We start from the raw sequence: 26,062 nt of genomic DNA on the forward strand, positions 1-26,062 counted from the left end.
CCCCCACTCACGCTCTGTCTCTATCAAAAAATGAAGAAAGGATAAAAAAAATTTTTTTTAAGATTAAGTCCTGGGCACCTAATGGAGGAGCTGCTAATGTAGCACACTGTGGACACATCTGGTGTTCTGCAGATGAGTTCTTCCAGCCCAAGTCATATTCACTCTTGACTGCTCGACAGCTGGAAGTACAGACATTAAAGAAACTGAGTCCCTTGCTCAGGAGCCTCACATAGCTCTCCCTACTCTGACATTAGCTGTAAAAAAAAAAATCACAAGAAGTCACCCACAAAGAAACTCACAATTTGACTTCTGTTTAAAACTACACTGTGTCTAATATGCCAGGCTATTCTCCCAACATGTGACCATGTCCACCTTCAACACTATTTCAGACCCGTATGCTAGGACCCTTAGCCTACACCTTCCCAGTACTACAGGCAAAAAGATTGAACACTCAGAAACAATTTAAAGTCATTTGTCCCCTCCAGGCTTTATATAGATCAAATTGTAGAAACACGAAGTTTTAAATTGAATGAGAGGGAGATAAAAACAAAGGGAACTAAGGATTTGAACATCAATTTGATAGTCAAAACACCAATAAAAAAGGAGAACAGAAAAATAAGGAAAGAGGTTGTGACTGTCATATTAAGTGATGGTATTTTATAAACATCTTAAATAAAGTAACACAATTCTTCAGGTGAAAATAAGTTATAGGACCAGAAAGATAAATGGTTTGTTTGTTTCAGAAAGATAAATGTTACAAATGAAATTTAAAAATTCAATGCCTGAAGTTGGCCCTGGGAATGATTTTTTTAATTGACTAAAATGCAAAGTATACAAAATCTGGAATAAACAATAATAAATATGTATTAACAAAACCTGTATTAGCAAGAAAGAAATTATGAGAACCCTCAAATATAAAACAGTGTAAACTGCACAGAAGATATTTACATCTTTCTTCTAAAACCACCTAGCAGAACTGATTAAGGGATTCTAATGGCAATTTAACTCCTTTAAAACAAAACAAAACAAAACAAAAAAGGGAATTTTATAGCAGGGTGTGGAACAGGGGGCTCCTGGGAAACTGATGAAAACCAGGACACTGGAAGAAAGGCCCTGGGAGGGACCCGTGGGCATGGTCCGCTTGAGATTTGGCAAATACCAAATATAGGCAAGGATCTAGGATGAGAAGAAAGGAGAAATGTATTATGTGAACAGCCTGGGTGTCAAGAGACTGGGATTTAGCCACTCTCACGGGGGAAGATCTTTTTCCCTCTCTAATCATTTCTCACCCCATCACCTGCTTCTCCACACACTAGACCCTTCTCAGCGAGACTCCTAAAGGTACAACTTCTGAGATACATGATTGCGATCCAAAAAATAGACAAGACGTTTCAAAGACACTTCCGACCCGAGTTCACACAGGCTTCCGGGACTTGAGAGCCGGCCCAGCCAGCCCTGCGGGAGACACCCCCATCTGCTCCCTAGCAAATGCCTTGAAGGGGCGGGGACAGGCGGCAGAAGAGGTCAGGAAGGTCCCTGATTTGGGGACTAAGGTTAGGACAGAAACTACCAGCTGGCCTGAAATCCTTCCACAGTTGGGGGGAGCGGGGAGTGGGAAATGGGGAGATTCTCACGCTGGGGCTTCAGGAGGTGGAAAGCAGACGCTGCCGCTGAGGTGGTCAGATGAAGGTTAAGGAGCCCGAGCGCCTGAGGTTCCAGGCAAGGCCTGCGGCATCTCTACCTTACCCAGCGCACCCACCAAAGCCCCTACAGCGCGAGCGCGCGCGCACACACCCACCCGCGGGTCAATCATTCCCCACCCGTTACGAGACCACCCCTAGGCCTCCAGGCCCCCCCTCCCCGCCCGGCCCCGCGGCCCCGCCTTCGCCTTACACTGAATGGGCGGGTAGCAACTGGGGTCCTCGCCGCCGTGCTGGCAACGACTGGAGAAGGCGCTGCGCGGGGTCACGTAGTTGCTGGGGAAGATGCCCACCCGCTGGTTCAGCTGCCCGGTCCACCAGCCCTCGTCGCCGGACACCTGCGAGTCCTTGGACAGCACCTCCACCACGTCGCCCAGCCGCAGGGTCAGCTCGTCCTCGCCTGCAGCCTCGTACTCGAACACCGCCGTCCAGTAGGGCAGCGGTGCTTCGGGACCCAGCTCCCCGGGGGCCGCCGCCGCCTCCTCCTCCTCTTCCTCCTCCTCCTCGGCCGCGGCCCCCGCTCCATCCTCCCCCGGCGGGGCGGCAGCGGCGGCGCTCGCCAGGCAGCCGAGAAGCGCTCTGGAGGGCTCCATGGAGCGGCCGATCCATAGGGTGCGGGGCTGCCGCCGCCCGCAGGAACCGCCGCCGCCTATTGTTCATGCGGCTCCGCAGAGCTGGGGGGACCCCCCCTCCCCCGACGGCGGCCGCAGGTAGGGCCCGGGCTGGCGGGGCGGGGAGAGCCGGCTCGCTGGGGCTGGCGCGGAGCGGCGACAAGTGCGCCGAGCGCGAGTGCTCACCGCGGCATGGGGGCGCGGCGGGCCCGAGCCCCCGCCTTCGCGCTCGCCCCCCCGGGGCGGCCTGGCCACCTCCGCCGCGGGTACCTGCTCGCGCAGCCGGTGCCCGCCGCCGCCCGCTGGCCGCCGCTCCCCTTTCCGCGCCGCGCCCCGCCCCCAGCGCCGCCCGCACGCCCGGGACCACCTGACGCGGACCTGGCTCCGCCCCAGCCCTGCGGACCCGAAGGGGCGGGGCCGCCCGGCACCGGACCCACCCCCCACACGCCAACCCGCCCTCCCATTGGCCGCGGCCGACCGTCCGCAGGTTCCTCCCGCCTGCCACCCGCCCGCCCCTCTCCACCCCCGGCGCCTACGTGTCCCTCCCCCGAGGCCCCGCCCCCTTTTGCGGGCTCTCATTCTCAACCCCAGGTCGACCCATTTCCCTCTCCCATTGGCCCGCGGCGGCTCCAACCATTGGTCCGCGCTACCTGTCCATTTCTTGCGAGAGTTCAACACCTCCTGGCTGGAGGAGCTGCGGCCTCATTGGGTGCATGCGGAGGGATGGGTGGACCCAGAAAGGTAAGGCCGAGCCTCCATTCAGACCAAAAAGGCTGTGGGAGGCTGCGCCCTTTGTTTGCTGGCGTAGGGCAGTGGCCCCGTTGGCCAGCACCTGTGCTCTTGATCCTAAAGTGAGCTTTTGAGAGGGAGCAGAGGAAGAGAGCTGGGTTGTACCTCCCCCGCCAGAGCCCTTTCTTCTCTAGCTCCCTCCTGCAGTTGGGTTCTCCCCGTTCTTGGATGTGCGTCTGCCCCTGTCCAACCAGGTGGATCAGCTTCCGCTCCCAGCCCCACTCCCACCCAGGAAACCTTTAATCTCTATAAGGCCTTTAGGCCCATTGGAACGTTCTTTAGAAGCACTCTTAAAACTACAGTTCCCGCCCTTTTCACACAGTTCCCGCCTTTGTAAGAGATTCCAATCTTTTTAGAATTGGCACTTTTTAGAATTCAGAGAGAATGAATGAGAGACCACCTTACTGGGGCTTCAAACTGAGGCCGGAAAGCTCAGTTTGAAAACTATCCGTGAAGAGAGGGCTTGGCCTCTCTGAAGAGACTCGGTTTTTCTACTTTTGCTCGAATGAATTGCACCTCAGATCATGCTTATCTCTAGAAATCAGATTAAGAACCAAAGTAGAATATACACACGGACCAATGCTACAGTTCATGGTCAAGGACCAACCTTTTCCTACATCTTTTTCTTATCCTCCATTTCTCAAACATTAGGAAAGAATGAGGTAAGTGGCCCTGAATACTTCCTCTTTGTTGTAATCCTATCATAGTAATGTAGATTTCCAAGGAAAAAGTTTTCTGACATTTCAAAACAAGTTAGCGCTAAAAGGTCCAGCCCAATCTCTACCAAACCGTGTACCCTTTTCCCTGATCAGTGGCACGAGTAAATACAATTTGCTTGGCAAGAGTTGGTGCTTCATTGAGTATTTTCCGTTTAGTTTTAGGTGGAGGTTGATTGTTAGACGAGCTGGAGACAGTGGAACAATCTGTAAAGGTAATCAACGCCGCCATCTTCAGCCCTGTCCCAACTAGCTGCATGATCGTGGGCAAGTACTTAACACTGTAGTTCAGCCTGCTCATCCTTTAAGTGAGGGGGACCAACCGGAAGATCTGTGTTCTTGTAGGCCCCACATTCTGTGGTTTTCATAAAAGTATGGCTACACTGTATACCTAGGCATCCCACACATTGGAAGTCTTGGAACTTCTGAAGAGCATCCAGGGTAGGTCTTGAGGAAGGACTTCTGAGGAAACACCATAAAACAATGTTCAGATTCTTATCTGAACATCGAACTGGAAAAGATATGGATGAGTCCTTGAGTAAATTCGCTGGGTTTTGTTCAACCTCGAACAAACTATTCCACCTTCAAGCAGAAGAGAAGGAAAGTGGGGGCGGGGGGGGGGGGTAGATGTATTCGGTTTAAAAAAAAAAAAAAAAGACCATAAGAAAAAAGATTTTTCTTGATCATCTTGGAGGGAAAATAAATTTTTCCTAGACACACACACAGAGAAATAGAAACAGAAACAACTAGGAAGATAGAAAGCTGTCAGTGGTAGATGTCTTTCAAGTAGTAGGATTTTTGACGTGGTTTTGGAGTGGTGGGCATCCGGAGCTGACGGCCAAGAAAGAATTCTTGAGACATCTTTGGTGCAAAAAGGTGATGTCATTAAAGCATGGGGACAGGACCCGTGGGCAGAAAGAGCTGCACTGGGGTTCTGATGGGTGACTGATTATATACCTTCAGGCTGGGAGGGGGTTAGGGATAGTGAAAGTCTAAGGAATTTTGGATGCAAGGTTTCCAGGACTTTGAGGGGGCTAGCTGTTGTTAGGAAAATGTTATTTATTATTGTCTAATAAAACTTTAGTCATGAGACCCTTAAGATATATATCAGTGAGGCATATGCTTGGAGGACGATTGCCAACATATATCTTGAGGGCGGCAGTAACGATAAAGGAAGTTTCCAAAGGAATTTTTATATGTCAAAGTAGACTTACAGGATTCTGGGAGATCAGGATCACGTTAAGCTAAGATTCCCTTTTGCCCTTAGCAAAGTGTCATCATCGAGGCAGCTGAGCTCCTAGAGGGAGATCACTCTGCCTGTCTCAAGGACTTGTCAATGGGCTGTAAGCGGTAAGGGAATTTAATTTTCCATTTGCCTGTTTCCTACCTCATTATGAGTGATTGGGCAATTTTTATTGTCATTTTGTTGATTGGTAATTTTATATGTTTTACTGTAGCTTTTTTGATCTCCGCTCTTCTCCCCCACCCCCACCCAGAGAAGAGGAAAAAAAAAGATCCTTGATCCCTCTCAGTAGGAAAAGTCTAACTCCTTATATAATTTAAATCTTTAATACGTAGCATGTGTTTAGGACTTCATGAAGAGTCATTCATCAAACATTTCAAGAAGTCATTCAGTAAATATTTGTCCAATGGATAAGTGCTAGAAATTCAAATGAGGGAAGATCCTTTGGGTTCAAGTTGTGGAGCAGGGTTTCATGGAAGACGTGGAACTAAAGCCAGTCCTGGAGGGGTAGAGGGTGGAGCAGGGAAGAACCCACACCCAGGAAAAACAGGAGAGTAAGGGCCCAGCCACAGAGGCGGGAATGGAATGAGTAGGCTCGTCTGAATGGAATAAAGGATGAGAAGGAACTGAAAATAGGTTGAGACCAGATTCTAGAGAACCTTGTAATTGCTTGAATCATACTAATAATTATTTAGTTGATTATTTGTAATTATTTAATGTCCAGTTTGTTCACCATCAGGATAGAAACCCGTCTGTCTGGTTCTCTACAGTTCGCCCAGCACCTCAAGAGTGCCTAGCACATAACTGGCTCTCAGTACCTATTTGTGACTGAATGGCTACCTTGAATACCAAGCTAAGAAGCCTGGCTTCTGTTTAGCAGTTAAAAGGCTATCACTGAAAGCTTTTGCACAGAGCTGTGAGGTGATGAAATGTCTCCGTCACCTAGGACTAAGAGATGAGGAATGCGTAAGGAGGTGCTTAAGGTGGGCACTGAAGGATGTATGCAGCTTGATAATGGAGACTAGAAAGCATGGACGAGGAAATCAACGTAATAGACAGCAGCGGCACAAAATACCAGCCTGCAAAGAGGAGAGAGTGCAGAAAGGGAGTTGTGGGAAGTGAAATTGACCAACTAAAAAACGGGCAGATGGCAAAAGACTTTGAAAGCCGGGTGGAATTACCAAGATTTTACCATTGTTAAGTTCTTGAGGAGAGGTTGACAAATATCACCCAGAAAAGGACCATTTTCTCCACCATACTGAAAAGTATAGCATAAAGCGGGGAGACAATAATAGCGATCAGCGATGCAAGTTGGCACCAGACTTCTGTCAGATCATGATTTATCCTAGCTCTGTTCATTAAAAACTGTGTGACTTTGGGCAAGGTGCCTGTCTGAGCCTCAGTTTCCTCATTGTTAAATAGGTATAACAATAGAAACTCCTTTTTCTAGACGCTTATAGGATTAAATGAGACCAGTCATACAAAAGCTCTCAGCATGCTGCTTAGCGCCCACTAAATATTCAGCATGTTTACTTCCTTCTTTGCTCCACTCATCACCCTCAGAAACAGCCTTTCATCACACCCAAGGAAACTGCAGAGGCTTCCTGACTGGGAGTTCAACTATGGTTTTTCCGTCTAAAAAAGAGAAGGGAGGCAAAAGGAAGAAGAGAGAAGGGAGGAAGGATGGGAGAAAAGAAGGAAGGGAGGAGGGATGGAGGTAGGGAGTAAACAGAAGGGGAAAAAAAGCAGACTGATGGTTAAGTCTGGGGCCTTGGACTCTGACAGAATCCATACTCACTGTTTGCCATTAGGCAAGTTAATCTCCCAGTGTCGCAGATCCCTCTTTAGGAAAATGGGGATGATAATACTTCTCTCGGGGCACCTGGGTGGCTCTATACGTTGAGCGTCTGACTCTTGATTTCAGCTCAGGTCATGATTTCACAGTTTGTGGGACTGAGCCCCACAATCTGTGCTGTCTGTGGTGACAGCGCAGAGCCTGCTTGGGATTCTCTCTCTTCCCCTCTCTTTCTGCCCCTCCACCCGCACTCTCTTCTCTCTCAAAAAAAAAAAAAAAAAAAAAAAAAAAAACATAACATGTACTTATTTGCTGATCAAAGAAGTATGTTATTATAAATGATTATGAAAACATTTAATGATGTGGAAATGTGCCTAATATAATGATAAATGAAAAATGAGTAAAAAAAAACCCTTTATACTGTTAAAAACATGACAGCAGACCCCAAATGGAGTCACTTATGCTAAGCCCTGTGTCACCAAGTTGAGACTTATTTACAGTTTCGGCCTCTCCCAGAAATGGAGTCTTTTTTTTTTTTTTAATTTTTTTTTTCAACGTTTATTTTATTTTTTGGGACAGAGAGAGACAGAGCATGAACGGGGGAGGGGCAGAGAGAGAGGGAGACACAGAATCGGAAACAGGCTCCAGGCTCTGAGCCATCAGCCCAGAGCCCGACGCGGGGCTCGAACTCACGGACCGCGAAGTCGGACGCTTAACCGACTGCGCCACCCAGGCGCCCCCAGAAATGGAGTCTTAATCTGGTCAATGCGAATCACCCAGTCAGCACTCGTGAGGTCATCTGCCTGATAGACACTGGCCATGCCCTAAAGGAAAGTGATTTTGCTATAACCAATCCACTTGTTGTCCAATTAACTTCCTTGTTTCTGCTTCTTCCGCCTGTAAAAGTCTTCCGTTTTGCGCAGCTCCCGAGAGCTCCTTTCTGTCTGCGAGGTGGGATGCTACCCAATTCGTGAATCGTTGGATAAAGCCAATAAGATCTGTAAAACCTACTCGGGTTGAATTTTGTTCTTTAACAATACAACGTGATCACAAATGTGTGTGTGCGCGTGCATTTGCATAGTATCAACATCTTCTTAGTTATTTCTGAGCTGCGTGGTGGGATGTGGGTAACTTGTATTGCCTTCGCTTTGCTTTTCTTTATTTTCCAGGCAGCCAAAATAACCATGTAACACTTTTGTGATTAGAATAAAGACCCACAAAATCTTTTTTTTTTTTTTTTTTGTAATCGGAAGTAAATTTCAAGCCAAAAGCACTATTGTTAGTTGGAGAGAGGGTAGAGGAGGGGAAAAACTAGAACCCAAGGATGACTGTAATAATGATGTTAATAACAACAGTGACAATGGCTACTATGCATTTAGGGCTGACTGTGTGCCATGCACTGTTCACAATCTGTTTTATCTGTCAGAGTCTTTAACGGCTGTTTCAAGCAAACAAAAAGGTCCTAGAATATAAACAGTCCAGTACTTCCCTAGCCTTCCTACCTCCTGGAGGGAACATTCTTGGTTATGTGCAGACAGGTACGTGGCTACTTACTTTTAGAACTAATTTAGGATAGCTATGGCCTCACCTAACACTGGCATAGACTTCTTTTGTTTTACAGCTTTTCAGCTTGTTCTTTAAATCACACTGGTGACAAAGATTTAGCTGAAATTTCCACTCTCCGTTTTGCTTTTGAGATTTATGCCGTCTTATCTAAAAAAAAAAAATCCATTTAATGATTTCTGTTGTTATTGAAACAAACCAGAGAGATGTGATGAATGAGCAGCTCTCACAATTGTCCATGAAAAATGTATTTTACGACAGGCGGGCTGTTTAGTCACAGGCTTGGCACAGCAACACCCTCTTAGAGACGGTGGTAGACAACTGTGCCACCGTGTGGTATTGAGGGGTATGGAGGCAAATTTTTTCTTTTTCTTTTTTTTAATGACTTTAAGACTTTTACACTTTAAGTGCGGAAACTAACCTTACTGGCCACTGGGTGGAGCTCTCTCTATTTGTTGTGGAAACTAAGACCCAGACAAGTGTTCTCCACCTGGGCTTGAAAGCTTGAACCCAAATCTTCAGACCCTCTTCAGACCCTTTCTTGCCAAACAGCTACTTCCAGTTCTAGATGTTCACCCAAGGATGTCTTCATGTCAACTTCGGGGAAGTTCAGAGCCACCTAGTGCCGACTCAGTCTTAACATCCAAGGAAACCGAAGCCTAGAGAGGCTAAATGACTTGCTAAAGGATCCACAGCTAATGTTGTGTCCCTTGTTTATTATTCCATTCACTCATTTACTCACCAAATATTTAGACATGTGTCTACTATGTGTCAGGTGCTGTTCAAGGCACTGGAGATACAATAGTGAGGAAAATAGACAAAAATCCCTTCATACATCTTATCTTCTAACGGGAGAAACAGACAAACAAGATAAACAAGCAAAATACATAATATATAGTATTAAAGAGGAATCAATGCTAAGAAGAAGAAAAGGTGGGCTGGGGAGTGGGGGGAGAGGGGTCACATTTCAGAGTGACCAGACTAGGTCACTTTCACAAGGTGACTTTTGAAATAAAGATCTGAAGGAACTGAGAAAAACAGCCATACTGATATGGGAGGAGAACATTCAGGCAGAGGAAACAACCTAGCAGGAGTGAGAATTTCAGGCTAGGAGGAGGTAGGAGATAGAGGTCATGGGGGAGCCAGATCATGTGGGACTTTCAGGTCAAAGAAGGACCTGGGCTTTTACTTTGAGTGACATGGGAGCCACTTGGGGGTTTTCAGCAGAGGAGTGGTGTGGTCTGACTCAGGACAGAAGCACCAGGGCTTCCAGGCTCACAGTGGGCTGCAGAAAACAAGGGCAGAGACAGACAAGGAGGCTCGTCAGTGATCCTGGCAAGTGACTACGGCAGGTTGGGACAAGGGAGGTGACAGTGGTATGGTAAAAGGTGGCCCCACACTAACCAAAGAGGCAGCGTCCCCAACCCCTGACCCTCTCCTTTTCCTGACACACGAGATTATTTTATTAAAAAGCTCAAAGGAGGGGTGCCTGGGTGGCTCGGTCGATTAAGCGTCCAACTTCGGCTCAGGTCATGATCTCGCAGTTTGTGAGTTCAAGCCCCATGTCAAGCTCTGTGCTGACAGCTCGGACAGAGCCTGGAGCCTGCTTTCGATTCTGTGTCTCCCCGTCTCTCTGCCCTGCCCCAGCTCATTCTCTGTCTCTGTCTCTCAAAAATGAATAAATGTGGAAAAATTAAAAAAAAAACTCAAAGAAAAAAAAAAAAAGAAGAAGGTGGCCTCAATTTTAAAATCAATCTAGCTTTGCTGATGGGTCAGAAGGGGTATGAAAGAGGAATCAAGGATGACACCAAGGGGTCTTTGGCCTGAGCAGATAGGATCATAGCATTGTCATTACTGGAGATTGGGAGCGCACCTCAGCAGTGTGCTGTTAGACCTACCGAGTGTGAGGTCACTACTCCATACCCCAGGGGATAGGTCAGGTGGGCAGTCCATTACATATGTCTGGAGTTCGGCCAAGGATCATTAAATGGTAACAGTCACTCAATAAAAACATCACTTCCATAAGGTGACTAGGGAAAAAAAAAACAAAAAACGGGGCGCCTGGGTGGCTCAGTCGGTTAAATGTCTAACTCTTGATTTTGACTCATGTCATGATGTCAGGGTCTTGGGATTGAGCCCTATGTCAGGGCTCTGCACTGAGAATGGAGCCTGCTTGAGATTCTCTCTCCCTGTCTTTCTGCCCCTCTCCCTTGCATGCTCTCTAAATAAAATAAAATAAAATAGAGTAGAATAGAATAAAATAAAATAATAAAACAAAACAAAATAAGGGTACCATAATGACTAGAAAACCTCCAGGCCCAAATTATACAATACTTCCTATTTTATTTTATTTTTTTAATTTTTTTTTCAACGTTTATTTATTTTTTGGGACAGAGAGAGACAGAGCATGAACGGGGGAGGGGCAGAGAGAGAGGGAGACACAGAATCGGAAACAGGCTCCAGGCTCCGAGCCATCAGCCCAGAGCCTGACTCGGGGCTCGAACTCACGGACCGCGAGATCGTGACCTGGCTGAAGTCGGACGCTTAACCGACTGTGCCACCCAGGCGCCCCATTCTTTTTTTTTTTTTTTTTTTCAACGACAGCTGTTAACCTTTTGCTCACAGACATGAGACATGAGTCTCCTGACACCTGTTAGGCCTTTAGGAGGATGGTTGCGTGTTTCCTGGGTTAAGGGATGAAGCCTCCGTGAGGCCAGCAGGAGCCCCAGAGGGCTGCCCCGCCAGGCCTGTGAAACAGGAGGAAAGCTATCCTGTGCTTCCTGTTTTACTAAAGGTAGAGGAGATCCCAGTGTTAGGACTTCCCTTCCTTTGCTTCCTTGGATTTCGTCGTGCACCGGTCAGGTGCGGTTGCTTGCAGCTGTGTGGTCTGTTTCTTTGCTATTGTGTTACCTGCCCTTGACACGCCCACAATAGCTCTGTACATGGGAGGACTGACATTGTTTGCGTAGTCTCCTCTCTTGGAGACAAGGGCAAGGGTGGCAGAGTGACTGAGCGCTTCTTGAGTACCAGGCAGTAGTTTAGGAGCTGATCCACATGCCCTCACTTAGTATACAAAGACCAGATGTGCCACTGATTGTAATGACAACTGACCTTCAAACAGTGGTTTGCAGTTCCAAAGACACTTCTATGGAGGCGCCTGGGTGGCTCCGTCGGTGAGCATCGGTCATGAGCTCATGGTTCGTGAGTTCCAGCCCCGCGTCAGGCTCTGTGCTGACAGCTCAGAGCCTGGAGTCTGCTTCGGATTTTGTCTCTCTCTGTCTCTCTCTGCCCTTCCCCCGCTCGTGCTCTGTCTGAATCCCACTTCTGCTATGACTCGCTGTGTGGTCTGGGACAATTTACTTAAATTCGCTGTTAAGCCTCTTTCTTCAACTGCAAAACGGGGATAAAAAAAATCATACCTATTTCCTAAAGTGTTTTTTTTTTTTAAGTTTATTTATTTTGAGGGGAGGAGGGGCAGAGAGAGGGAGAGAAAGAATCTGAAGCAGGCTTTGCACTGTGAGCACAGAGCCTGACGTGGGGCTCGATTCCACAAACTGTGAGATCATAACCTGAGCCGAGATATAGGGTCGGATGCTTAACCAACTGAGCCACCCAGGTGCCCCCTTAAAGTGTTTTCTTAAGAGCTTCGCTGAGGTATAATCAATACAAAAAGAACTACACACATTCAATGTGTACAGTTTAAAAAAATTTTTTTTAATGTTTATTCATTTTTTGAGAGGCAGAGAGAGAGAGAGAGACAGAGCATGAGTGGGGGAGGAACAGAGACAGAGGGAGACACAGAATCCAAAGCAGGCTCCAGGCTCTGAACTGAGAGCACAGAGCCCGACGGGGGGCTCGAACTCACAAACCGTGAGATCATGACCTGAGCCGAAGTCGGACGCTCCACCGACTGAGCCACCCAGGCGCCCCTCAATGTGTACAGTTTTATGATTTCAGATACATGCAAACATCCGAGGCCTAAAGTGGTTTCAAGGATTAAGTGAGGTGATACACGGGCAACACTAAAAACAATGCCTGGAACATAGTGATCCCTGAATTAAGGCGGAAATGATTACCTTACCTCTTTGGGCCCTCAGAAACTTCCTGTCAGTTGGAAAGTCTTTTTAGCCAAGGCTCAAGAGGCTCAGAGAGGCTATTCAATGTGATAATGCGCTAGTAAGGAGCAGAAGCACTGGACCCCCTTCGGTTCCCAGGCTTTTTCCCCACTCGGAATCGATTCCTCCAAGAGTGTTGGTTCTGTGTTACACAAACCAAACTTTCCCACCACATCTCCTGGTGCCCACCAGCTTTGTCCTTGTGAAAGGACACACGGGGGTTGCAGGGGGGTGATGGCAAAATGAACTCACCTTCTCAGGCCCATCAGCCTGTCAGGCCTGTGCCAAGCACTTCTTGGGCATTTTCCGCTTCATCTTCACCAAAAACCATACCCTGCGTACTTTCAATAACCCCTTTGTATAAAAAGTGGGCCCCACAGCCATTAAGCGACAGGAGCGGTAGCAGTCGGAGCAGAACCCAAGATCTGCCCAGGTTTACCCACAGGAAGCCTTCCATCAGGAGTTTATCTCCGTGCAAAATTCACTGCACTGGAGAGATTCCCTTTTAGGACTCAGAAGGGACTGGGGTGGGGAGGCAGATGGGACGTGCCCAACGTTGACCCCGGGGGCAGCCCACTCAGCCTTCATCCCTGCTTCTCTTTCTTCCTCCCAAACACAGAGGCTGGGGCCAGGTTGACCACCTCCCCCCTCCACTTCAGAGGCAACGTAGCCTCTCCCTCAGAGAATTCCCAGTTCTGACCCAGTGTGGACCTAATCCCATGCCCTGTTACCATTTCTGACGGGGCACTTGCAGCCCTCTCTCCAGCCCCCCAGCCACCTGCCTAAGGGTTAGGCGTCTGCAGTTACCTCTTGCCTCTTGACACGGAAGTTCCCATGCTCCACTTCTGGGCCTCTGGCATGTTATGAGTAGAAGTTTTCTCTCATGCTGAAATGGAACCATTTCCCCATTCATATGCAGGCTGGGTGTGGAAGAATAGAAAACCTCTGAAGAGGACACCGGGGTGGTTCAGTCGGGGTCCCACTTGATCTCACGGTTGGTGAGTTTGAGCCCCGCATCGGGCTCTCTGCTGTCAGCACAAAGCCAGCTTCAGATCCTCTGTCCCCCTCTGTGTGCCCCTCCCCCGCTTGCACTTTCTCAAAAGACAACCTCTGAGGGCTTGGCCTGAGCTTTGGTTTCAATGTGAGGAGCCTGGTGTCTTTTTTTCCCTCCCTTTCTCCATCCTCCCTTCCTTCCAACCTACTTACATTCCTCCCTCTCTCCCCTCCGTCCCCTCTTTCTTCCCTCTTCCCCGGCTCCCTCCCTTCCTCCCTTTAAAGAGAATGGTGCTCTCCCTGCTGGGCTGCAGGTGCGCCAGGGGCAGAATTGCAACAGACAGCTTGAGCAAGCACTGAAGATCTTGCTACTCCTACCTGAAGCAGCCTCCTTGCTAAACTGGGCGAGCTAGGTTCCCAAAGAGCACTTTGCACACTTCAGGTGTCTTTGGTTTAGGGCGTGGATTTGGCTAGGTGTGACTGGTCTGCTCCTAATTTAAGCCACTGGTTGTAAATATAGGTCTTAGTGCCTATTAATAACCCACAGTCAGCACACTTGTCTCCTGTTACTCCAATTACTGCAACCGTGACCCCCTGTCTTCCCTGCCTCCCCCCTGCCCCACAGCTCAACATGCACAGGCTGAGCCATCCGGGTATACCCCTCGTGAGCTGTAGCTGGGCCTGACGTGTGGCCGTTCAGTATATCTCCCTTTCTCTCTTCGGAGCCATGACGCTAAGTCACTAATAGGGGTAGGTGAGAAGGAAAGAGGAAAATAAAATAATATCAATTTATTCCAATAAATCTTGAAACCCTTAAACTTATACCCCTGGGCTCCTTCCCATCATTAGCTAGGACAACAGTGGTCCTGGTTCTCAGAGCTCCCAAGGTCTGTGGTTTGGATAAGGAGCCTTTCCACTGGGTAGGATTGCCACAGGTGCTGAATCCACTAACAGCCACGGAAGTTTCTCTTTTTGTCTGTGAAGTCTCCAGCGCCCCCATTGTGTTTGCTCCCTCCTGTCGGCTTCTCTCCTTTTTATAACTTGTTGCCAAAAAAAGAACTTGAAACTTGAGGTATAAATAAATAGTTCCACAAGTATCACCTGAAATGGGGATTTGAAACTTAAGAGGAACCAAAAGAAGCATCTTGATAGAGGAAAACAAGAACTCTAGGAGAGGGGCACCTGGGTGGCTCAGTCAGTCGAGTGTCCGGCTCTTGATTTCAGCTCAGGTCATGATCCCAGGGTTGTGGGATCGAGCCTTGCGTCGGGCTCTGCGCTGCGCATGGAGCTTGCTTAAGATCCTCTCTCTTTCTCCCTCTGCCCTTTGCACTTGCCCTCTCTCCCTAAAAATAAAAAAATAAAAATAAAAAAGAACTCTAGGAGAAACTGTCCTGGGTTCTATATCTTTAGTTACCAACTGACCCTCTCTTGCCCACAGCTTCCTCTTCCATAAAACGGGGATGCCAATCCATACCTACCTTGGTGTAGAGGACGACACCAGATTGTTTCTCAAGATCTCTTCCAGCTCGGGAGAAACAGAGCTTAACAGATGAATGGCTGCTACCAGCAAGCTGGGGAAAAGGAATCCAGAGCCTGTGATTTCCAAGAGCCTTTGTGGTTGGTGCCCCTGAAACCAGACTGCCAAGTGTGGCCTGCGCAGCATGAATATGAGGCCCTGACAGTATCTGACAATACTAATATCATCCTCAGGCCCTTTTGTAATTCAATCACCTCATAATTAACCTGTTATAATTCCACTGCTTCCTGTAGACATCGCTTCCTCTGCCTAGAGAATTCCTTTAAGACCTAGCTCCAAAGCTCTGCACACTGGGAACCCTTTCCTGACTATCCTAAAGACACACAGGTGGCTTCCTCTCTGGGTCCCGTAGGACTGACCCACACTCAGAGCCCCCAGCACTTTGCACTGCCATCTGCTCCCCATCCTGGATCATCAGGCCTTTGAGAGAAAGGACTTGGCCTCTTCATCTTTGTGGTCACAGTTCTTATATGTCTTCCTTGAAGGGAGAGAGATAATAGTGCTTCTATAACTATCTCCCATCTATAAAGAGGTGGGATGATGGACACAAAGGGGTGAAGTGACTTGCCCAGGTCAGTTGGATAACTGGCGTAACAGGAAGATCCAACCCAGTTCGGAGACCATAAAACCCTCGTAGGTATCCCTTACTGCTTCCTGTCATGTAGTAGAAAGCTTCCCAACATGGTACTGTCCTCCAGTACCAAGGAGCTTCTTTCTCCTTTTTCTCCCATCAAGTTCAAGTTCAAATATCAGACAGCTAAGATAGCTGAGTCAAGGGGCACCTGGGTGGCTCAGTCAGGTAAGCGACCGACTCTTGGTTTCCACTCAAATCATGATCTCATAGTTCATGAGATCAAGCCCCACACTGGGCTCTGTGCAGACAGTGCGGAGCCTGCTTGGGATTCTCTCTCTCTCCCTCTCTCTCTCTCCCTCTCTCTCTCTGCCCCTCTCGTGTTCTTTCTCTCTCTTTCAAAATAAAGAAATAAACTTTAAAAATAAAATAAAACAGCCAAGTCCCAAGGAAATGATAGGTTTTTTTTTTTAATTTTTTTTTTCAACGCTTATTTATTTTTGGGACAGAGAGAGACAGAGCATGAACGGGGGAGGGGCAGAGAGAGAGGGAGACACAGAATCGGAAACAGGCTCCAGGCTCTGAGCCATCAGCCCAGAGCCCGATGCGGGGCTCGAACTCACGGACCTAGAGATCGTGACCTGGCTAAAGTCAGACGCTTAACCGACTGCGCCACCCAGGCGCCCCGGAAATGATAGTTTTAATAACCTTCCTTCTTTCCTTGTTTGGCTACCTCCTCTGACAAAGACCCTTTCTGGAGAGCTGAGGCTGTTCTGGAGGCCTCTAACGTCAGAGTCTTGGCCCTTTGCCTTAAGGTATGATCTTTCTAAGCTGCTACATGACCCTCTTGCCCAGTTGGCAACCTAGTGTAAGCCACAGCATAACTGGGGGCTCTTGAGGGCTCATCTGCATTATAATACTCTGCACCTCAATTTTCTTATCTGTAAAAATAGACATTCAACTGGTTGAGCATCGATTAGATACCACCATGTATGGAGCCCAGAGCTAGGCATTACAGATATAGATGCAAAGATAAAGAGAATATGTCTCTGCCTTCAATAAATATAAAGTCAAGTGGGAAAGGCAAGAATTGAAAAACAGATACCATGGCAGAGTCAAAAAAAGTAGATATGAAAGAAATACTCTTACCTGATTATGCCTACCTCATACAGTTAGGCCAAGAATTAAGTATTCTTCAAGTATTCTTAAAGCGCTCTAGAAATAATAAGCAAATATTACACTATTTGGCTTCTGTACGAGACACCAGTTGGGTTGTCTGCTCACATCCCCCTTCCTTTCCAAGAACTGCTCTCATAGCCAAATTCATCATGTAATGGTACTACCTCCCCCCACCCCACCTCCACCAAGAATCATTGGCCATCTTGGTTGATTGAGTCAGGGGCAGACCCCTGGCCCAATCTGGGCCACGTAGAGTCAGTCCCTGCTCTGGGTTTGGAATGGAAATGAAAGTAACAACGTTTCTGTCACCCTGGGCTTTGAGAGGAAAAGATACAAATCCTGGAGGCATGGAGAGCTATTTACTGGCAAGGTAGACTGAAAATTAAAGAATGCCAAACTTCTGGAAGAGTGGAGCAGAGGCTTAGAGAGGAGGGAAGACAGGGCTGGAGGCTTCCTGATATTCAGGACTAGGTTCACCTCTGACCCTACCTGCCCGAAATGATACCCCAGCAAGGACCATCTTTTGCTGAAGATAACTCTGATGGGCTTTAGTCACTTGGAATGGAAAGATACATAATTAAGCAGCTTCTAAACGAATTCAACTCAGCTAATGTTGAATAGAAGTCCCCCCTTAGCCTGTGTAAGAGTTGTATCATTCATTTATTCAGTCAGTTAATGAATATTATTGAATGTCAACTATAACAAGCCTCATAATGAGAAGAAAGAGGGGCACCTGGGTGGCTCAGTTGATTAAATGTCTGACTTCTGACATGATCTCACAGTTCGTTGAGTTCAAGCCCCACATCAGGCTCTGTGCTAACAATGTGGAACCTGCTTTGGATTCTCTTTTGTTCCCTCTCTGCCCCTCCCCTGCTCGCTCTCTCTCTCTCTCTCTCTCTCTCTCTCTCTCTCTCTTTTTCTCTCAAAATAAATAAACTTTAACGAAGGAGAAGGAAGGGGGAGGGGGAGGAGGAGGAGAAGAGGAGGAAGAAGGAAGAGTTGGCTGTGTCCTCTATGATATAAACTACCACTGGGTGTCAGCCAGCCCTCAGAGCTCCTGAAATTATCCAGTTGTGCCCTGGGAACATGTAGTGTTGCCTGAACTTGCTGTCACTTGCAGATATCCCTGAGTTTTGGAGCCTTGGACACTATGATGTTTGTCTGCCCCTCCCCTCCCCCTTCTGGTAGCATCCACTAGACCCCACTCCTACCACACACATACACACACTTTTGAGGGACTTTCCCACCCCTGTCCATGCTCTTCTGGTGCAGTTGTTTATCACAGGACCCGTCCCTTGATCATAGGGTAGACATAGGACCAAAGCTGGGGAATCAGAATCCCTTCCCGGGAAATCTGAATTTTGAGCTGGGACAAATCCAGAGGGTCATTCACAGTGGTATTCCATAGAAAAGATCCCCAGGTGCCTTGCTGAGCTCAGGAAGCTCACTCCCTGAACTCAATTGTTCAGTGTGTTCCTTTAAAGCTCTAGCCACTCCAGTATCCTTCACTCAGAACATATCTTTTGAACTAAATTAGCCAATCAGTTATTTATAACCAGAGTCTTGGCACATTTCCTTTTAAGATAAAAGCTCATGGATGAGTGAAGAAAAGACAAGGAAAGGGAAGGTGAGAGAGGAACGTTGCATTGTATCCCATACCCAAGGCTACAGCCCAAGCCTAGATCCTATTTTTAAGACCGTTTAATGAATCTATATTTACCATGAGGTGTTTTTTTTTTTTTTATTTATGGAAATCTACACATGTCATTTGGCTGAAGGCTCAAGCTTATTTCAGGAAAGCAAGTCTGTCATTTCTCCAAAACCCCTGTTAGCTCCTTTCACACCTGTTTTCCATTCTGCCAAGCCTCCTAGTGCTCATTTCCAAAGCAAAGAATAAGGATCAGGACCCAGATTCCAGAGCAGATTACCAGTGATGCTTGAAGAAACAGGCCTGTGTTTTTTGTCATAAATGTTCTTTTTTTTTTTTTTTAAGTTTGTTTATTTAGTTAATAATCTCCACACCCAATGTGAGGCTTGAACTCACGACCCCCAGATCAAGAGTCGCATGCTCTTTCCACTGAGCAAGCCAGGTGCCCTGTCATAAATGTTCTTAATGGACATTCTGTATTCTCTTCAGTCAACATAGATCCCTCATGAAAATGCATTCCTTATTCTCACAAAAGTTGTCTCCCAAAGTAAGACTCATAGAATCCCTAATTGACCATTAACCCAACTCCTTTATTTTACAGACTGGGAAACTCAGAAGCAGGGAAAGTAAATGGCATGCTCCAATAACATGGTGCTAACCAACAGCAGATCTAAGAAAGAACTCAGGTCTTACAGCGTGGTACAGATCCTTTTCACTACTTGCTGCCTCCTTCCATGGTACAATTCCTTTTCTTTAAAGAATAAGTATTTTCTTAATCTCTCTATATAAATGTTTCATTGGGCAATAAATAACTGACAAAGAATCTGGATACAGAAACCCTGAAGTGTTCGCCTCCACTACTATGAGACCTATAAATTATGCAAATTATGTCACTAAGGATATAGAATCCAAACAGCACGATCTGAACACGTCCAACTCTTAAGTATAATGTAAACAAAGCAAGTTACCTGGTATGTATGTACGTATGTATGTATTTTAACTCCTCCAAGTGACTCAATTACACAGTAGACTTAGAACCAAGGACAGAGGGGGCACCTAGGTGGCTCAGTCGGTTAAGCATCTGACTTAGTCTCAGGTCATGACCTCATGGCTCATGAGTTCTAGCCCCGCATCAGGCTCTCAGCTGTCAGCGCAGAGCCTGCTTTAGATCCTCCGTCCCCCTCTCTCTCTGCCCCTTCCCTGCTCATTCACTCTCTCTCTCTCTCTCAAAAATAAATAAATAAATAAATAATTTTTAAAGAGAAAGAACTAAGGAAAGAAAACAACAAGCTTGATTTGGCCAGGAGGTGTTTGGGGGGACTGCTCAGAGGTGGTGAGTTCCCCATCACAAGAGGTCAAGCATCAACCATTGGCCAGGGATAGAGCATCCCGACTATTTCATAAGCAACAGAACCTCCCCAAGGGGTTCTCAAAACAGACCTTGCTGGGCCCCACCGCAGAGTTTCCGATTCAGGAAGTCTGGGAGGGGGCTTGAAGCTTTGCATTTCTAACCGGCACCCGGTTACTGCCAATCCCGCTCATCCAGGACCACGCTTTGAGACCCACTGTGGGGAATGGGAATTCAAAAGTCACCGACATGAGCCACTTCGCTCCATTTAAGCTTCACAAAGCGAGGTCACATTTCTCTTGAATGTCCTATCAGACAGCTTGAGTCTGGTTTTGCCAGGTGAGACTGGGGCTACCTTTGGCAATAGCCCTAAATCCTACGCAGGCTTCTCTGCGCTCACCTTGAAGCTGGGACATAGCTGCAGATCACCTCAAGTGCCCCTAGTTCTTTAGGATCAGCTGCCAGAGATGTGGTATCAGACTCACGCCTGGGACACGATATCCAATGGGACAAGCTACGATAGTCTCAAGACAAAGCACCAGTTCTCACTCATTCCGAGTGCCTCAGGAGGGAAAGCCAGAGAACCTGCCATGGCTGCCTATGTGACCACAATTGAAAAGGGACATCTTGCACAGCCCTGTGCCATCCTTGTCTCCACCTGTGAATGCACATAACCAACATTTATTGACCTTTCACCCTGTGTCAAGTATTGTTCGAAGCAAGTTACATGCATCTTCCGCGTAATCCTTGTAAGGATTACCTATAGGTAATATTGGTAGGACTGGGCTTGAACCTGGAGACTTGAGCTCTGCACCCCACACTCTTCATCAGAGAGAAAATAGTTGTCAGAGTATAAGGGATAGAGGAAGAGGTTGTCTCTTCTCGCACTGGTACACTGGGCCAGAGCTTTAACCTCTGGCTGTTGTCACGGTCTTGCCACACTTCTAAGGGCCCAGCCTCCTAAAGTTTCATCCGTGTGTTTCACACGTACTCACAGTTATTGTTTCCAAAGCTCAGAGTGCCAGGTGACTGGTTCAGGAAAGGTTTCCAGGCTTACACACATTCTGCCCACCACCAGCCTTTCCAACATTACAATCTCAGTGCTGGTGTTGAGCCCAAATTACCATTCCAGATTCCCCTCACTATTGACTTAAGTTGCCCTTTGGGGAGCGTTGGTATCCCTTCCTGCCCATTGACCTTAGCTGGAACCATCTGAGGAATCAGAAGTGTTGACTAATACTAAACCCCAAAGAAATGTAGTCTTTCATTCAAGTAGGGTCCCTGGCCTCTAATGCATATTTCTCCAACTTTTCCCCAATAGTCATCCACATACAAGAGATTAGACCAAGCCCTAGCTGGGAAGCTCACTCTATTTGCTTCCTTCCTCAAGGACAATGGGTCACCACTGACTTCGTCTTAGGAAGCCAAAAAGCCAACTCAGACTATTCTTGCAAAACAGGGTCTGCCCCAAGGTCCTTTGTTGTACCCATCCTAGACCTGGATTTCAGCAGGTGCCTCTTTTATTTTTGTTTTTTATTTATTTTGAGAAAGAAGGAGCAAGTAGGGGAGGGGCAGAGAGGGGGAGAGAATCCTAAGCAGGCTCTGTGCTGAGGGCTCAAACTCACAACCGTGAGATCATGACCTGATCCAAGATCAAGAGTCAGATGCTTAACTAACTGAGCCACCCAGGCGCCCTTTGGCAGGTGCCTCTTTTATTTTTATTTGTTTACTTTTTTTTAGTGTTTATTTATTTTTGAGAGAGAAAGAAAGACAGAGCATGAGTGGGGAAGAGGCACAGAGAGACAGAGACAGAATATGAAGCAGGCTCCAGGCTCTGAGCTGTCAGCACAGAGTCTGACACAGGGCTCGAGCCCACGAACCGTGAGATCATGACCTGAGTGTAACGAAGTCAGATGCTTAACCGACTGAGCCACCCAAGTGCCCCAGCAGGTGCCTCTTTTAAAAGGCAGCTTCCCTCTATAATGAAATAATAAAGTTTTTACCTTCCTTGGGCCTTTCTACCCAAGCACTGGCAGTTTAATAGTGTTTTCATTCAACATATATTGAACACCCATTACATGAAGGGCACTGTGCTAGGATTAAGAAGTAGAAATAAGATACAGTCTGTCCTAAATGAGAAGGATAAAAGGCAACATCCATCCCAGGTCTCCTGCCCCAAAGATGACAAAGAAGGACATGGCATGGGGAGAAGGGGAGCGGGGGTAGATGAGAAGGAAGAGGTAGTAATCAGTAGTCTGAAACTGTCTGCTAGTAAAAAACAAACAAACAAACCAGAACAGCCTAACATCAAGACTATTTAAGGACAGACTCAACCGAGAAATCGTATTAGCCAAAGCTATCAAAATAGACCCCACTTTCTAAATATATAGCTAAACTTTTTACTCTCTAACAACTACATACAGAAATGTCCTGTAAGAATAATTTTTCTCAACCCTCTGTAATACATAATGATGTTCCTGTTCGAAGAGCAAAACAATTGAGGTGCAGATGGTAGGTGACTTGCCCGCAGTTATGACACAAGACAGTAAAAACACGACACAGTCGTTCTTAGGGGCTTGAGAACTGCCTTAGATTTCACACGGGGCTGGCCCTTAGGTGAGCATTACAGGTATCTTATTACTGTATAGCAAGCCACCCGAAAACGTAACCACTTACGACAGCCATCTATTTGCTCATGATTCTGCAGCTGGGGCCAGGCTGACCCAGTCTCACCTGGGGTCACTCACGAGCTTGCAATCTTCTGGTAGGTTGACTGAAGCAGGATGATCTAAGATGACCTCACTTATGGGACTGGAGCCTTGATGCAAGCTGTCAGCTGCTCCTGTCCAGCTGATGTCATTCAGTAGTCTAATGCAAGCTTACATGGCTGCAGGGGTGTGCCAGGAGGGCCACCAGGGAGCTGCAAGACCTCTTAGGCCTACGTTCTGGAACTTGTGCAATGTCACTTTTGCCATATCCTACCAGTTAAAGCAGGTCACAAGACCAACCCAAAGTCAAGGAACAGGGAAAAGACTCCGCCTCCTGATGGCAGGAGCTGCAAAGTATTGTGACCGTGCTTTTCACAACGAGAGACGGCTGGGCTTCATTTTTACCAGTCCACGCACACATTCTGGCTCTTATTGTCACTTATAGGACCTGGCCAGCACCTACCAGCCCCTGCTGCCTATGGGGGGATAGTAGCAAGAAACATTCACATTGGAGCTTGGGAGCTTGGGGACTTAGCTGTAGCCCTTGGATGATACCCAAGCTCCTGAGATATCATCACAAATACATGCTGAAATGATCAGTGAAATTGCAGACTATCAATCATCATGTAGACGTACTCGTGGTAGTTGCTGCCTATGCATCAATACGCAGGTGCCCAGATCAGACATCATACATTCCTGGGCACGTGATTTCTCAGGTGATATCCTGGCATCCCCAGGCATGGCCCATCATTTCTCCAAAGACCAGTTAATACTCAGTGATGAGTAAAACCATATTAAATGTGTTTAGTAATTTTTTTTTTCAGATTTCAAAATATGCTTTAGAAGAAAATACTTTGCTCCCCTTGATCGTTGTTTGTCTTTATAAACAGACCTCTTACTATTTGGTGGAGCACAAGAAAATCCTGGCTCAGACAAGGCGGCCAGAGAGTGAAAGGAGAGCCAGAAATAGCTCCGTACAGGATATGTAAGAGGGGTCGGCATTGCTACAAATGAATTAAATCTGCCCAAGTGAGGGCTTATGAAATGTAAATTGTTTTGCAGCTTCGATGAGGTATGACCGAAGTGGTTAGCCGCACAGATTTCAAGCAGACAAGATGATACTGAAACCATTATCTATGAACTCATCAGTACAATCAGGGTAATGAACATACAACTCCCTAAATGCTCTTGTGCCACTTTGTAATCCCTCCCTCCTGTTCCTCTCGCCTTTCCTCCTTCCCAGATCATCGCTAATCTGCTTTCTGTTACTTTGATAACTTTGCATTTCTAAGGTTTTATACAAATGGGATCACCTTGTATATATCCTCTTTTTGGTCTGGCTTCTCTCACTCTACATGATGATCTTAAATTTTATCTGTAGTGTTGAGGACATCAATAGTTTATTCCTTTGAGGGCACTGGGGTGGCTCAGTCGGTTGAGTGTCAGACTTATGCTCGGGTCACGATCTTGCAGTTTGCGAGTTCGAGCCCCACATCAGGCTTGCCTGCTGTCAGCGCACAGCCTGCTTTGGATCCTCTGTCCCCTCTCTCTGCCCCTGCCCCACTTGTGTGCTCTCTCTCTCCCTCTCTCAAAAATAAATAAACATTTTTTAAAAAGTTTATTTCTTTGAATTGCTGAATAGTATACCATTGTATGGATATACCATCACTACTTTATCCATTCTTCTGTTGATAGATATTTGGGTTGTGCTATGTACTGACATGCATCTCCCCCTTCTCCCGATTAATATGTTGAGGCCCTAACCCCCAGTGTGACTGTATTTGGAAATAGATCCTTTAGGAAGTAATCAAGGTAAAATGAAGTCATAAGGGTGGGGCCCTGATTGGATAGGATTAGTGTCCTTAGAAGAAGAAATACCAGAAAGCTTGCTCGCTTTTGCGAGCTCTCTCTCTCTCTCTCTCTCCAAGCGCCCTCAGAGGAAAAGCCATATGAGGACAAAGTGGCCATCCATAAGCTAGGAAGAGAGCCTTCGCCAGAACCCAAACTCTATTGGAACCTTGATCTTGGACTTTCCAGCCTCCAGAACTGTGAGAAAATGAATTTCTGTTGTTAAAGCCGTGCAGTCTGTGGTATTTTGTTGTGGCAGGTGGACTAGACTAATATAGGTGGTTTACAGTTTGGGGCAGTTGTAAATGAAGCTGCTGTGAATGTTTGTGTATGTCAGTGTGTGGACATCTGCCTTCATTTCTCTTGGGCAAATGTCCAGAAGGGGAACGTCTGGGTCACATGGTATGTGTACCTTTACTCTTTTAAGAAACTGTCAGCACGGTTTTCCACAGTGACCATGCCATTTTGCATACCCACCAGCAGCGTATGGGACTTCCGATTGCTTTGTTCTTGCCAATACTTAGTGTGTTTAATTGTTTTAATTTTTAAAAATCTAACTTTTTTGACGGCGATTTAATTTGCCATTCTGGAGAATGTGTGGTGTTATCTCACTGCACGTTTAATTGGCAGCCCCCTCATGGCCAATGATGTAGCTCATCTTTTCGTGTACTTACTTGCCATCCTTGTATCTTCTTTAGTGAAGTATCTGTTCAAATCTTTCACCCTCTTAATCATTGATTGAGAGCTAATGGAACACACATTTGAATAAGCATAAGCATAGAACATCAGATTGTGGATCTTACCGACTATCCAGGTTGGCAGTCTGGGAAAGGAGACCAGAACATCCTGGAAGAGCACACGGCATTGAAACTTGGCAGAGGCTGGTGAGAGCTGAGGATCAATTCTGCCAGCTTCCCAGTTGTTTCTAAGTTTGGCCTTGTGACCTTCCTAACAGTTTTCTCACCATTCGCCCCCGGGGCTTCTGAGAACCCCAATTTCATGAAATTTCTGTGGGAGTCTCTTGTCACAGGAGTGCACCATCTGTGACTTTTGCCTCAAGAGGTTTGCCAAGATTGTAGGCGGAGACAGAGACACCCACAGAAGTACCTAGATAAGATCTGGTCTGGAGTTGAGAACAAAGTAGTGTCTAAAACACATTCCACTCGAGTGAAGTCCTTGGAAAGGAGGAATGAGGAGAAAGGACCACGGGATGATAGGAACGAGAACAGACGATAATAGTTGGAGCCGTGATCAAGGACACCGTGTTCCGTCATGGCCAACTCCATGCCTGGAAAAGATAAGCGGGGGAGAATCCGGGGAAGAGCAGAGAACATGATTAAAGAATGAAGACTCTGATTTATGAGGCTGACTTCATAGAGCTCACTGAAGCTAGTTCATTTAACGAAATGTAACTGAAGCTAATTTTCCATCAGAGCCTCAAAGGCAATGGAAATGCTCATATAAAAGATTAGGAAAATTGCAAATGTAGGAGTCAGATTGTCTAGCAAACCCATTAAGTAAAATGAAAATAACTTCTGCATTAAGCGGACCAGTTCGTGATCTAAACTTGTCTTCTCTCTGTCCTGACAAGTCCCTCGTTCACATTCTCTCGTTCTCTTCCATCTTTCTCTTTATTCCCTCCCTCTTTGTTTTTTTCTGGGGAAATGTCATAACTGTATACAAAACCCCAGCTCCGCA

General features: G+C 46.8%; 1 protein-coding gene and 1 long non-coding RNA gene across 6 annotated transcripts in view; one reads left to right on the plus strand and one right to left on the minus strand.

Annotated features, from left to right (window-relative positions):
* Positions 1-2,644, minus strand: part of MAP3K9 (mitogen-activated protein kinase kinase kinase 9) — a 76,016-nt gene extending 73,372 nt beyond the window's left edge. Inside the window, exon 1 of one of the 2 annotated variants that reach the window (XM_045060135.1) lies at positions 1,894-2,644. In XM_045060135.1, the coding sequence (XP_044916070.1) occupies positions 1,894-2,293 (400 nt within the window). In that variant the 5' untranslated portion in view covers positions 2,294-2,644. The remainder of the gene's footprint in view (positions 1-1,893) is intronic. The other variant, XM_023255793.2, reaches the window with a different exon arrangement.
* LOC109500906 lies at positions 2,270-26,062 on the plus strand. 4 transcript variants are annotated; one of them, XR_006599760.1, is made up of 8 exons: positions 2,270-2,410; positions 3,976-4,031; positions 13,452-13,530; positions 14,964-15,142; positions 16,381-16,448; positions 19,062-19,197; positions 23,579-23,675; positions 24,445-26,062. It is a non-coding gene; the product is annotated as an uncharacterized LOC109500906 (long non-coding RNA). The 4 variants fall into 4 exon arrangements; XR_002158771.3 differs by lacking the exon at positions 2,270-2,410 and adding an exon at positions 2,838-3,052; XR_002158772.3 differs by lacking the exons at positions 2,270-2,410; positions 16,381-16,448 and adding an exon at positions 2,842-3,052.

Source organism: Felis catus, chromosome B3 (genome assembly GCF_018350175.1).
Source record: "Felis catus isolate Fca126 chromosome B3, F.catus_Fca126_mat1.0, whole genome shotgun sequence".
Lineage (NCBI taxonomy): Eukaryota > Metazoa > Chordata > Mammalia > Carnivora > Felidae > Felis > Felis catus.